Below are 14,894 nucleotides of genomic sequence, written 5' to 3'. Positions count from 1 at the left end.
AAAAAATAAAAATCCCAAGGGTTTTGCATGATTATGTTATAAGCTTTGTGTGGTGATTGTGCTGCACAGAGAGAGGGAGAGAAACACGTCTACAGTCCATTTTCCACTGGTCAAAAAAACAAAACAAAACAAAAACACAAAGACCGTCTAACATGGCAATGAAAAAGGATGGAGTCTGGAAAGAGAACCAGGTCATCTCACTCTGCAGTAACACATGTCTATGTCAGCTTCCGCTCTGATCAACATGCTAATTTCCAGACACTGACACTTGCACAGGAGCACCTATATGAGGATGAGACGTTTCATCACACAGTTGTTAGCAGATCTCAGCTTCACCACTGCATGCGTGTGTGTGTGCTTTATGTGTTCCCATAAGTTGTTGTGATGGAAAATGGGTGAGGGAGAGGGCATACAGGATAGGCAGAGGTGGACAGAGCACACAACTTCACTACTTGAGTAAAAGTACAGATACTTCTTGACAAATATTACTCCAATACAGTTAAAAGTAGCTTCGTCAAAATATTACTTCAGTACAAAAGTATTTGCTCAAAAAATGACTTAAGTAAAAGTATTCTCAGGAAAATCCTCAGGAAATACAGCTCAAAAATATGTTCAGTTAAAGAGGCCCGGCAAGAACTGGTCATAGATGCAGGATAACGGCAGAAATGGAGGTGAGAGTTGGTGAATTAGAGTCGCGGCTCCGCACTTTAGCTAGCTCAGCTAATGCTAGTGTAGCTAGCTATGAAGCTAAGTCCGTTTATCCTTAGCTTGGCTCGTTGACGCTGGTAACCATGGTAACAAGCAGTCCAAGCTAAGAAGAGAGGCGGAGTACTTGAACACATGGACCGGATTTATTCAGCTATTTTCAACATCACAATACGGTACTTCTATGAGTCTCATCACACTGACTATAGAGCTTACAGCGGCTACAGCTGCCGGTACTTCTCACACCTGGACAAACACACAACACAACATGGCTACCTGCTGACTACGTCACACAATACCCACAAGGCCACCTGCTTAAAGGGGAATGCTCAGGCCGGTAACGCCGTTAAATCAACGCCGTTAAATCAACGCCGTTAAATCAACGCCGTACTTACGCCGTCATGAACTCCTCCAACTTCTCCGTCACTCCATTTCGCCGCGGTGCAATTCACCCCCACAGCGGTAGGAGGCTGCGCTGCTTTCCTGAATGGTTATCGTCGTCTCTCGTCTCTCGTGAGTCGCTCATCGACTTGATCCGTCTGTGTGCAACAACGAGATGTTTAAAAATGGCGGGGATGGCGCAATCTGGAAACACGGAACCGGAAATGCGTTGCTACTGCACAGACCAATCACAGCCCTCTCGCTCAGCGTCACCTCGGGAACGAAAAGCATGAATCACCCACTGAGACGACTTGTTACGTCCCGAGTCATACAAAAGATTAGTTCAAAGTGAACGAATCGTTCACGAACGACACATCACTAGCTAGCTCCACTTTACATCCCGTGACGTGCTTTTTCAGGTTGGATGTAACCGTGATGTGATATAACAGTAAGCACAATGAACAACTGAACTGAAGCGAATCCGTTTTGGTGGCAAAAATCTCAAATGGGGGCTTGAGATAATTCTCATCCACACCGCCATAGTTATGTTTCATTTTGAAGCCGACGTATGGGATGACGTACAGGTATGGCAATATGGATGACACAAACCATACGTGAATCAGCAGAAAGTTTATTTTCTCAGAATTTTGCAAAGAAAAAAAATTTCATCAGGTGATGTAAGCGCAAAAGAAGCGAGTAACGAAAGCATCAATAGAATGTAGTGGAGTAAAAAGTACAACATTTGTCTTTCAAAGGCAGTGGAATGAAAGTAAGAGTATCCCCCAAAAAGTAATACTCAAAAACTGTACTTAAGTAAATTTACTTCGGCACAACTTTAGTAATTCAGCGAAGGTTCATCATTTGAATAATGACCCCCATGGTTAGAGTTTAGCTCAGAATTTCACTGTGGTATTGTGTGTCAGAATCATGGATCCAGAGGAAAAATATCCAGCTCCAAAATGATCTTATTGTGGACGAGGTCCAACAGGCTGACACAGTAACTGTCTTTGAATGTTACTACCGTCATATGCACAATATGACCGTTATCTGATTCTGACCACGTGCTGACATTGTCATTTAATGTAAAATGAAGAGACTTTAAACGACTTAGAAAATAGGTCTTCACTGAAGAGTCGCTGTAATTTGTTGGACCAGTGTAATTACAAGGATAAAAGCCTGGCAATGTATCGTTTGAAAGAGCAGCTGCAATGTACAACAGGCAATAAAGTTAACATTCAAATCAGGGACACAGCAGCCATCTGACAAAAGGCTCCTGCATAGTTTAACAGAGAGTTCAATGTTACACAGCGAAGCTGAGGTGGGAATCTCATTAACGTGTGAAGCCTCCAGTCAGTTGGAAAGGCTTCTAAGAGCCTTAATCCCACTCCTGAAGAAGTGGAGCACCACTGCTTACTGAAGCACCTTACAAGCGTGAATGCAGCAGCCCGCTGGCACCAACAGTGGAGTTACTAAGCAGGAGTGGACTTCACATAACAGCCCTTCAATAAAAAGCAGCATCTCCTCTGCTTCGTTCAAGGCTGATGTATCCTTATTACAATAGATCGGCCTCTATTGATTTGTCTTTAGAAGCCTCAGGGAGAATAAAAGCCTGATTGATTTTCTGGTTTATAGAATGGGCTTGTGAAAAGTTTGTGCTAGCGAAGAGGTCTATGGCAAAACACCTGGACAGCTTGAGCCTGTCCAGGTATTGGGATGCACAGGCTTGTGTGGAGGATGTTGGGATGAGACGGAGAGGGTGTATTGCCTGCTGGAGAAAAACAAGATTGTTTGTTTGATATTGCAGCAGCTCACCTGTCATTTTAACTCAAGTGCCAGGACATGTTTTCTCCAAAATGTGACACAACTCTTAATTTAAAGTGAGAAAGTGACAGGTACTTTGGCTCTGTCTGACTTAAAGAGCTGCACTTGTGCATAGTAACACGGTACTGAAATGGTTGATAGAATGCAGTTCCAAATGAAAAGTGGCTCAATCAGTTTGCGTGGAACTGGTCTACAGCATCTCATCATTCAGCTTGTGTATCGCTCTGAATCTCCTGCAGGTGATAAACCGATTAAATATGCAAAGCTATCACTTTAAGAAATTGGTCAACTAAAGAAAAATTCACTAAATTCCTGCTGTTAGAATGACTGAGATGATTAATCTGTTAGTTGGCTAACACAGATTGATTTGGCTTCTGTCTCGCTTCAGTTTCAACAAATTGTAAAATAAAGTCACAATTTTGCCTGTTTTTTCCACTCTCTGTTGTACCTACTTTATTTACAAAAAAAAAAAAAGTTTATAGCTGACATGAATATTATGCACTGACTATGATGGAGCAGGTTTGATTCTGGCAGCACAGTGGCTTAGTGGTTAGCACTGATGTGGGTTCGGTTCCCGGCCTGCAGCCTTTCTATATGGAGCTGCATGTTCTCCGCGTGCCTGCGTGGGTGTCCTTCGGTGTACCCCGCCTTCACCCAGTGTGAGCTGGGATCGGCTCCAGTACCCCCCTATGACCCAGAAACAGATAAGTGGTAGAAGATGAATGAATGAAAGAAAGTTTGATTCTGGCATTTCAGATGAACAAAATTATTAATCACCTTATGCTTGTTTTTCAGGATAATATTGATGACATATTTCATAATAATAATAATAATAATAATAATAATAATAATAATAATAATAATAATGTCGCCAGTCCATCACAGGGTCAACACACAGAGACAGACAGAGACCAACAACCACTCACACTCACACTCAGACCTACAGACAATTTAGAGTCACCAGTTAACATGACGTCTTTGGATGGTGGGAGGAAACCCACACAGGTATGGGGAGAACATGCAAAATCTGCAGAAAGGCTCTAGTCGATGGTATTGAACTACCAACTTTCTTGCTATAAGGCAACAGCACTAACTATATAAATAATTTTTCCCTAATTGCATCATACTTTATATGCTGCTATTTATTGTGAATGAGATACAACAAGAACCTGTTTGGATCTGATTCTTTATCCTCAGCACTGTTTGATAATGTGATCATTTTTTTCCCTCAGCCGGGAGTAAAAAGATGGGCTGCAAATGTTCATGTTCAGTGTTTCGTCACCATTCTACTTGGAAACATAAAAAAAAATTACCGTAGGTGTGAATGCGAGTGTGAGTGGTTGTTTGTCTCTGTATGTCCTAACCCTAACCCTAAACCTAACCCCGCCCCTCGCCCGATGTGAGCTGGGATTGGCTCCAGCAGCCCCGCCACCCGGAAATGGATGAAGCGGATGAAGATGAGTGAGTGAGTGAGTGAGTGAGTGAGTGGATGCCGCCATCTAACGCTTCACTGAGCTCATCCAAAAGGAGGTGAGACAAGTGGACATTCTATTGATTGATTCATCTACGTGTCACCACATTTTTGATAGACATCCAGATCTTTCTGTTGCTGTAGTATCCTATGCTGCACCATCATATGTCATGACACCTCAGACTCTGCAGCCTCAGGTGTCAGTGTTGGTGGGCAAGTGAACAGTTGTTTGGTATTTTTGTGTTGTAGCATTCTGATGCAGAGACATCGTTAAAATTCACAGCTGTTAAGTAACTGGCAGGATTTTTTTAACACCTATTCCTTTCACCTTTTTTCATACCTGTGACTTGGAGCATTCCCTGGGTTCACTGACATCCTCTTGAAGCTGTGGAAGAACTTGCTGTGGATTCAGCCAGTGAACTGAAAATGTGTTGACTTGAACAGTTATATTAACATTTATATTTGTTTTAACATTGTTCAGCTAAAATAAAACTTCCAGCTCCCAGCAAACGATCCTACATTGTCAAAATCTGAATGAAAGGATGTTTTGCTGCTTTGTGCTCTGCATCTGCCCCCTACCCCCACCTGCTTATCAATCCTCTCATTTTCTCCTCTCTCTCTTTCTTCACATCTCTCATTCTCGGGGCTCAGCAATTGTTCTTGCTATCGCCGAGGAGTGCATGGGGGTTTGGTGTCAGTGTGTTTGACGACGATGTGGCGGTGTTGAAAAATGAGGCAGGTGGTGGCAATTTATCAACACTTGAGCAGGGCATGGCGGCACTCTGGCAGTGGGAGGCAGGGTGGTGCAAAGTGCAACAAAGAGGGCTTTTCTGTGTGAGGCCGGGCGTGATGAAACGGATGCTCTTTCTCCTCAGCTGCATCAGACAGAGAAGAGAGAGGATGGATGGAAAAAGGAAGAGAGAGGGAAAGGTCTTCCCCTTGTTCTGCAGGCTTCCTCTTTTACATCTACCATTAGCGACATCCTCCATATAAACCCCCACCCCAAGTCAGTTTAAGTGTTGACGCCACACGTTTTCCCTTTCCCTTTTACAATGTGTATCTCAGTTGGTGTGGAAAAAAAATGACAGAATATGAATCTAAACAGGGAATGAACAAGGAGAACAACTCTTTCACAGCTCAATGATGCCATGTCAACCTCCTACTCTCACTCCCTCCCACCCTTTAACTTTCAAACCATCTCTTGATTTATCTCCCTCCCTGTCATCTCTGCTCTCAGCCCCGTAAATCAGCATTATAAACATAAACACACACACACACACACACAACCCCCCTTACCACACTTATACTTTCTGACCTTTTGGGAATTTATCTTCTTCCCTTGCACCCCTGCCCCTTCACATGTGAAGGTGATAAAAAGCTGTAAAAACAGAATGCAAAACTTTTTGACAAAAACTCATCCTTTACTACCTCCAAATTATTAACAAACCCATCAGATAATATTTCAACAAGAAGCAGCCTCGATCACAATTAAGACGAGATGTTTCTATTCCGTAAATATTATGCACACTTTTTGTATTCACATTGTGTTACTGTAATCTATCCATCCATCTGTCTACCTCACTGTCTCCATTCCAGGTTGCAGGATCAAACTCAAGTTGACTTACAGTATTGAAAAAAGGCAACACCCTTTGGCCACTTGGGAATGAAATGCTTCCATTTCCATGCAAGTTGTGTCTCAACCAGTGTGACAATTTTTGAGTTATTACCAAAAATATGTTTTCTGAAGTCTAAGTGACCTTTGACCTTAAAAACGTTAAGTCAAAGTGAACACCTGCGCCAATTCTGAAGAAATTCCCTCAAGGCGTTACAACGATTTGACCAGAAAGGAACAAAGGGATAGACTCTCTGAAAACATAAAGGCTCAGTCCCTGGCTGTCAGTCAGTGCCACACAGGACCAATGAAAGAACAATAAATGAGGAAAATCAGGCAAGGGCAAGAGGAAACAAGAGAACGACAGAAGTAGCAACCTCTGAGATTCTAAGTGGATAGAAATTGCTTCATTGTCATTCCAGCTCCGACTTCAACATTGAATTGAACAGGGAGATTTTTTTTATATTCATTTGTTACAAAAGCAGAGATGGAGGGAGAAGTTGAGAATGAAACAGTTCATCCTGTTAGTTTTTGTCTTTGACTTTTATGATGCATGAATTCAGAAAACACACCAAAATCTGTGAAACTACTGACAAAAAGTTTTGATGTTAATCGTGGACCTCCAGAGAACGAGCTTCAGGGTATTGACTTAAAAGCAGCATCATCCCCTCCTTTATTATAGCTGCTTGGCAGTTGTCCCTCACACACTTGAACAGTCTAACTTTAAAAATAAACCTGATGAATTTTTGCCCAGTATTTGGGCTCTTTGGAGCTCTTCTGAAGTCTCCATTAACCCTTTGTCATCCTGTGGAAAATATCAGACTATTTCAGCCAGTCATAGCTTCATGAGGCTGCATGATTGTAAAGAAAATGTAATCTGAAGCAAAAAGACTAAAGAAAACAATATATTGAGAGACAATAAAACCAAAACAAAGCGCTATAAAGAGCTGAACTGCTGAACAGGTGATGGCAAATGGCAGAGTTGGATGACAATTCTCTTTATGGCTGTTGATAAGAGTGATCCATTTCATTACACACAAATGTTTTACACATTGTTAATACAGAAATATTGATCAAGGAATGTGGAATTACAGGGGCAGGAAATACAACAAGCAGTAATAAAATCAGGTAGTAAACAAAGTAAACAGCATGGCCAAACAACCAGACGCCGGAAACAACAGTTATAACATAAAAACTGTGTGGAAACTGACTACCTTGTTTTTACTTCCAAATTTAGCTAAACTAGGGGTTTGTTTGTTTGTTGCTCCATCTGGTTTCTTTTTTATTGGTTTTGCTCTTTTCCTAGATCTCAGCGATTCACCAGGTGAAAGCCTGAAATAGTAAAAAAATAAAGAGTCAAAGTCCAACATGTCAGTATGAACCACCGTGCCAGCAGGCAGAGCTTCTTATTTTTCTCCTGGAGCAACCAATTCATCTTAGTTCTCTGTCTCAGCATAACTGGTTACCTGAATTCAGTGTGCATGCAAGAGAGAAAAAACAAAGGCGACAAGAGAAGAAGACTGCACCATAGATGGATGGAGAGAAATATATCGTCAAAGCTTTGTGCCCCAGAGTCAACTTTACATGTTTTATTTGCTTTCCCTTGGATGAAAAACTGGCATGAGAACTGTTTGCTCCACAGTCTTGGTCAGTCTGGGCCGAGCGTCTTCCACACACAGTCAGAGGCTACAGTCCGTCAGGACACAGACACACACAGTGATTAAGCAGACTTTGAGCTTTGAAATAATATGTCCACTGATGTCCACTCTTTACATTTCCCATCACTGGGCTGCTCCACTTGGTCTCTATCACCTGCCTCAGCAGCTCAGTCCTTCGGTAAATACCAACACTGAATAGTACCTCCAGCAACAAGCAGTGTCCTTGTACCACTATAACTTTTTAATGAGAGCGGCTGCTCCTGACAGAGCTCATTGGCCCAACCTTGGACCAACTCCCTCAAGAACATCTTCCATGGCATTTCAGAAATGTTTTTGAAAAGGGCAGTAAAGTTTGAAAAACAGCATGAAGTTGATTGAAACAATCTCCATGATTGAAAATGAATAGTTTCATTATAGCTCATTGATCATTTGGACCACAGTGTAACAGGGGTACTAAACCCCAACCATTTACACAGACACACATCTCTATGTATACATATCAAAGGCAAAAATATCTATTAAGAAGTAACTTTTTTGTATTTTGTTACTTGGATGCCACAAATTGTTCTTTTAAGAAACGGAATGTAAGAAATCACACTCGCTAGGAAATATTTTGCTGATAAATAACTTTCATTTCTTCTACAGCAGAGAAATAACAAAAAAGTGAACCCAATAAACTAAGAAAAAGGACATAATTCTTTTTGGTATTTAATCAAACTAAATATTTTGTTTCAAAATGGCTTTTTATTTATTTCTATGATATTTTTAGAACCAAATTCAATAGAAAACTCAAACTCAATTCTTAGAACCTGGTAAATCCAGAAGCAAGAAGCAAGAAGCAAGAAGCAAGCAGTGCATCACTATGTTACTCTAACCACTGATGGTTTTTCATCCTCTTACTTTGGCTCCCTTCTTTTTCTCTCATTGATTTTTCCAAACCTGCTCTCTCGCTCCCTTCGTCTGCACCCCTGTTGTTTCCATCATCTGGTGGGATCTCTTTGTCTCCTCTGCTGATGACCCATCTTTTATCTGTCTCCCCCCTCTTTCTTTGACGCAGACAGAAACTTTATTTCTCTTCCTTTCCCATCGAGGGACAGGCCACATTCTGCTCTCGAGCCATGCATTTCTTGCGCCTATTGGCAGCCTGGAATGAGTTCAGCCATGTACAACAGTGTGTCTTACAGTTCCTCTCTGGACATGTTTTTATGTAAAAGTGCTCTGCTATGACAAACATTTGGTTTAACACAGTTGCCCCACAATTCTTTCTCTACAAAAATTGTGGAAGAAAATAGTATTATTAATAATAATGAAAATAAATGGGTATAGAAACACATCTACACTTACTTTGAAAAAGGTCAATGTTGCACTAAATTAACAGATGACACAACAAGACTATTAGGAGAGGAAACATCAGAGAGATTCAGCCACATTGTTGAGACTCTGTCAGACTCAGGTGAGGAGCCCTTTGAGACCAGAATCAGACTAGCAGATGTATCAGAGTGTTTAGCTTAGTTAGCATATGTATTGTGTGTTTATGTCCACGGTGTGTGGCGGGGCCCACTGGTGGGGATTACAGACATGACAGGTTGGGTGCAACAAACTGGTGGAAATAAAGCCGGCCTTTGTTAACGCCGTCCTTCGCCTTTCTCTTGGCATGTTTAAATTGTATTTTATTTGGGGTTATGGGGCAGGGCAGATGAGGCTAGAAAATCCCCCCTTGTTCAAAGTGAAGAATGAAAAAGTTTGAGAATCACTGGTTTGTACTGTTTGTTAGCTTGGAAGCGGCAGCGGCTGGCACAGCGTTGGTTGTACTAATGCTTACTCTCACTCTCTGTACTTTACTGCTTCATTTTGCCCAAACGTGGGTCCTTAGTTATGTGACATATAACCTCCTGACTGTCTGCATCAGTTTTTGTGGTATTGTCATTGGTTCAATGCAGCTCCAAAGGGAGAATGCACACCTCATCATGCAGGAACTGACAGTGCTTTGGGAAAAGCGCACTGAGGAAGCCTTCCTCTCAGGCTCCATGCCAAGTACCAGGAACGAGTGGAGGAGTGCAGGGTCAGAGGCTGGAAAACATTTAATGAGCCCATAGACGTTGGCTGTAGGGCATTTGCAGGACATTCTTTCTGCAAAGTCCTCACTTGGTTGGACGTCACAGGAGCAGCCAAGAAGAGGGCCTTTCAATCTGGCAATGAGGGCGCAGAAAAAGCTGCTAGGTGGCTTCAGTTTAAGAGGTGAAGACAAAAAGAAATCATTAAAAGAGAATGTGTCTTCATCAAGGCCTTTCAAACCAAAAAACATGATAAACAATTGGGATGAATGATTAATTGGCAAGTGATCATTTGAAAGCTGTAATAAGTGCCAGGTGGTGAAAATAATGTAGTGTCAGCAAACTGGTGGCAAACCTGGATTCAGCTGCACCTGAAACATATTCATCCTTACTTTCTACTATCTACTCTACCATGTTTTCACTTCCCGTTATCTGTTGTCACTCAAATGCACACAGTTAGGAGTCTTAGCAGTTCAGAGTGTGCATATACGACATACACCAGTGAAGCATAACATTATCACCATGGACTGTAGTAGTGATTGTTTATTATAATAAAGGCAGCAAGTGATCATTTTGTCCTCAAAGATGATGTGTCAGAACTGTGAAAAATGGGGAAGCGTAAGGATTTGAGCGAGTCCATTTGTGACGCCTACAGCAGACGACTGGATCATTGCTTCTCCAAAACTGCAGCTCTTGTGGGGTGTTCCTGATCTGCAGCGGTCAGTAATTCTCAAAAGTGGCCCAAGGAAGGAACGGGCCAGAACCGGCGACAGGGTCATTGTTGAACGTGGGGAACGGAGGCTGTCCCATGTGGTCCGATCCAACAGACGCTGGTACACTGTCAGAACACACAGTGCATAGTGTGTTGCAGATGGGGCATTCTGGGTGCTGAAATATAAGTATTAGACACTTAGAGCTGATCAGCTTCAAATGCTAAAGTACAGTAGGTCTGACTGAATGTGCCTGCAGCCTGTTGCTTGAGTGAGAGGGTAAAGCTGAGTTAAGGCTTTGAGGAATCTGCTACAGCCATGCCTACTCAGCACAAAGCCCCTCTTCCTGTCTCAGTCTCTTTGTAGAGAGGCTGATCAAAGAGTGGAGGGCTCTTGGAGGAATCACAACATCGGGAGCTTCTGAGCAGATCAACATGGACATCCCATTATGTTTCCCAGTGAGGTACGCTGAGGGATGTGAGCGCACACACACACTCGTGACTGTGAGTGAGCATATATCAATGAATGTATGAATTTCAGGTCACATGAGAGGCTGCATTTGGGTCATTAATGTTAAATTCTGTGCACATTTTAAAATATATTTTTGAAGCATCTGAGTGAACTAATGGTCTGCAGCTATGACTGGTAATGAGGAATATGGGGCCGATCTGACTGCTGCTGCCTGTTATTCCGGATGAGAATCACAGGATCAAAGGCTTTTCCTTCATCATTACTTCTCTCCTTCTGTCCGTGTGTCTCGGCTTAACCTGCAGCATCCTTGACTCACCTATGCCCCTTCAACACCCCTCAGAAAATGCAGAGAACTTGTCAAAGGCTCTTAAAATCTTAAATTCTCCACCTCTCCTGCTGCAGAATGGAGTTCACTGCCAAAGAAACAGGAAGCCTGGGTCAAGCTCTTCTCTAAAGCAAATCACTGAATCCCAACCAGCTGCAGGAGTGTTCTTACATGATCCCCGACCTCGTTCTGGCGAGGGGGGGATCACTACGCTGTGTAGACTACACACTGAGCAGGATGTATAAATCTAATTTCGTAGGTTTGGTTTCAAAGCCACTTCTCTTGCAGTCTGAAATAGTCTGAAATAGTCCTTACATGTACCAAAGGAAGCATGAAGAAGACATTATAACAATACTGTTCTGGCAAATTCTGCAAGAATCTTTTAAAATGAATCAGGTCTCTGAAGACAACAGAGGTTTATGCTCTCTGCATTACATTTGTTTAAACACCGAATCAGATAAAGTTTAGGCTGTCTTGTAAAAAACTTGGCTTTGTTTTAGGATTTGGGGAAATTCCTCAGTGAGTCACTTACTGTGGTTTCTAATCCTATTTTAAGACTGTGTAAATCACTCCTCTCACCATGTGCCAGGGCAGCACACAAATAAGTCACTGGTGTTATTGTATGTGCGAATGTATAAACTGGAGTGTGAGACGGAAACCCGCATGATGGCTCTTCTTTTGTCACTTGCCTCATTCTTTCATTCCTGCATCTGTAGCTGGGAAATTTATGCGAAGGTATTCTCTGGAGCGACAGTCAGCCTGCGATAGAGCAGAGAAAGAAGAGGAGATGACGAAAAGAGTCACAAAAAGAAAAACAAGGAGAGGAAGGGATTCCACTTTTAACAGGTTGCCATAAACTGTTAGCCACTGTTCAGCGGCTATGAGAGGAGAGCAGGAACAGCCGCACACCTGACATGCTCCTGTGAACTTCGAAATGAAAATGAAGCCCCTTTATGCGGATTTAACATGCGACAAACTGAGCTATAATGGTTACTGCCAAATCTGACAGTCATCATCAGGATATTACAGAACCCCAGTGACAAAATTCCACCATTTATTTGGGTTACTCAGTGGTTTTTAGAACAAAACTCAGGCTTTATGAGGCCACATGACGGGGAAATTGAGATGGTAAACCATCTGCGGCAGTAAAACGTTGGTGCTATTAGGGAGATACATTAACCCTTGTTACACAACGCAGACAAACCGAACAATGTGGCAAAGAGATTCCGATTTTATTTTCTTAAGAAGGCCTCTTCTTCCTCAGAAATGAGGTAAGGGGAGAAGTAGCCAGAAAGCTACACCACAAACAGACCGGCACACAAGAAAACAAGAAGCACGAGGAAGGTGACCAGACATCCAGCACTACCTCCAAAAATGTGACCTTTTCACTGCTGAATAATTTCATAAAATTTCTGTTATTTCACATTGCTTCAACTCCCTATCATTGTCATACTGTGTATTAATTAGAACCTTTCTGCACATTACTCCCTGTTATTTCTAGTCTTGAATTGAACCATATCTGGGATGGGCTCTGCGATGCTGATATTATTAAAACGCCTGATCACTTATGTGTCATTATTCTCTTCCAGAACAACTCCCTGCCATATCCCAAAGTATCTATACCTGTAAGGGTAGAAATGTTTGGTTGCTATTTATGATCCAATATTTTGTATAGTTCTATTTAAATTACGCAGCTTCCAATGCACATCTAGCTTGTGTTAAGCTAACATAAGTTCTATTGAAACAACTGAAGAATTTGACAGGTCTGTAGGTGACAGGTCAGCTCTGTATTAAAAAAAAAAACATAACCATCATCACCCACAGCTTTTCTTTGATGGAGCCTGTGACATTCTGTACAGTTCACTATAGTACCTGAGTTACTAACATTTGGTGACCATTGCAGTGACTTATTTGTCATTTGTTAAGATGAAATTGCGAAGGAAAAAAAAAGGGAAAAAAAAAAAAAAAAAAAAAAAAAACCTGAACCAATCAGGTATGTACGATCAATACAAGCCCTGTAAGCTGTCTGTTTGTTGGTGCTTCAAGGTTTCCACTGAATTTTTACCTAGCCCCCCACAACACTGCGTGGTCAGTGTGTAAAGAGAACACATCTGGATGCTTTTGACAGTCATTCCAAGATAGTTTTTACACCAGCTGGCTCCTCCAGCTGGCGCCGCCCAAGGCAACTGCCTGGCTCATCATTGCCTAAAAACGGTCCTAAACTGCAGTAAAATGAAAGTTTTTGCTGAATGACTGCTGCTACTGGTTTTGGGGAAAATATAAAAAGGAATGAGATCATTCTTTCTGAGAAGTTCGGATGCTCATAGATTTCAGAGGAAAGTAGTATTTGCAGCTGAAAATAAGTTAGAAATTATATCTTATTCCAGGCATGCTGCATCATTGAATGAAAAGAATTTGATCAGAGTTCCAGTTCTGCTCTCTTATTCATCATTACAACGGCGACATTTTGTTTATGACTGTTACTCAAACTCCAGCTGGATGTGATGAATCCAGAAGTGGGGCACTGATGACTCTAACAGGGTGGAATCACACGTACAGCGCCACATGTATAACATCACATTTAGAGTACAAAAGCATATTTCATCTACTGGAGCAATGGTGTGAACAGCCTGGTATTTAATGTGAGCTGACAACAAAAAGAGGGACAAGCTACGGTGCATTTACGGGATAGTGGCATCTTAGAAACACAAAGTCACACTTTAAAAAACAGCCATTGAACGTGTGTGTCAAGAAACACCACACATAAATCAATCAATCAAACCCTGTCCAAGTTTTGGTGGAAAAACTACTGTTTTTAAATGTCATTATGACAAAAACATCAAGAAATAAGTAGGTAATGAGGACTGGTCTCATTCATTGTGACTAATATCTGCTGCCACCAGCTTCTGATCTTTCTTTCTTTCTTTTTTTTTTTTAAATCAATGAAGAAGCTTTAGCTCATAAACCTGGTCTCCACTGATCAAATACCAGTTCTGCAACTAAGATCTGAATTGCCGACAACGACCTTTGGTTGTCTGTGTGTGTGTGTGTCAATGTCTTCACACATTTTCATGAGAGTATTTGTATTATGACACAGAAACACGTTACAATAAACAGGGAACTAGCTGCTATGTCTGATAAAATAAAAAAAAATAAAATAAAAATCCACACACACATATCGATGTATAAAGTGACGTCAAAGTGTTGCTTCATATCTATCTACTATGATGCCGGTACTTATCTTAAAATACAAAGCCAAGCAGCAGCTCGTCTCACTCTGGGTATGTTGAATTGTACTCATTACGCTGCCTGTGGGGATCTGAATGAGTGTGGCAGACCATCATGCACTGGCTAACAAGCTAACATGCTGCCGTGCTTTGTGTAGCTGCTCGGATCGTTGCTCCATCCCTGGCGGGTAAAATACTCTGGGTTGAGAAGAAACCACACAAACTACAGCTGGAGTAACGTTAAAAATCCCAGAAGAGTGGCACGGAACAGCATAAAAGGCATCATTTACATAGTGCGGTAAAGAGGACTTCCCCATAGCTGCTTGTGCTGTGCTTACATGCACACTGTCACAAACACCACCGCTGACAGAACAACTGCAACACAAGCCCATCCATCTCACCACTAGGCCACCACAATGGATTGCCATGATATTTTGTGCAGACATTCATGCCCCAATA

General features: G+C 41.9%; 1 protein-coding gene across 4 annotated transcripts in view; it reads right to left on the bottom strand.

The window, feature by feature from the left end:
- Positions 1 to 6,645: 6,645 nt before the first annotated feature.
- The window catches only part of LOC115045786 (endonuclease V), a 33,140-nt gene continuing 24,891 nt past the window's right edge, over positions 6,646 to 14,894 (bottom strand). Inside the window, exons 8-9 of one of the 4 annotated variants that reach the window (XM_029505703.1) lie at positions 11,898 to 11,967; positions 10,419 to 10,540 (exon numbers count right to left, since the gene is read on the bottom strand). In XM_029505703.1, coding sequence (XP_029361563.1) covers positions 11,899 to 11,967 — 69 coding nt within the window. In that variant the 3' untranslated portion in view covers positions 10,419 to 10,540; position 11,898. Of the gene's footprint in view, positions 7,323 to 7,349; positions 10,591 to 11,897; positions 11,968 to 14,894 lie in introns of those variants that run through there. The other 3 variants (XM_029505694.1, XM_029505711.1, XM_029505684.1) reach the window with 3 other exon arrangements.

Source organism: Echeneis naucrates, chromosome 1, assembly GCF_900963305.1.
Source record: "Echeneis naucrates chromosome 1, fEcheNa1.1, whole genome shotgun sequence".
NCBI classification, from domain to species: domain Eukaryota; kingdom Metazoa; phylum Chordata; class Actinopteri; order Carangiformes; family Echeneidae; genus Echeneis; species Echeneis naucrates.
Note: the sequence above shows the minus strand (reverse complement) of the source record. Positions and strands in the feature narration are given on the sequence as shown.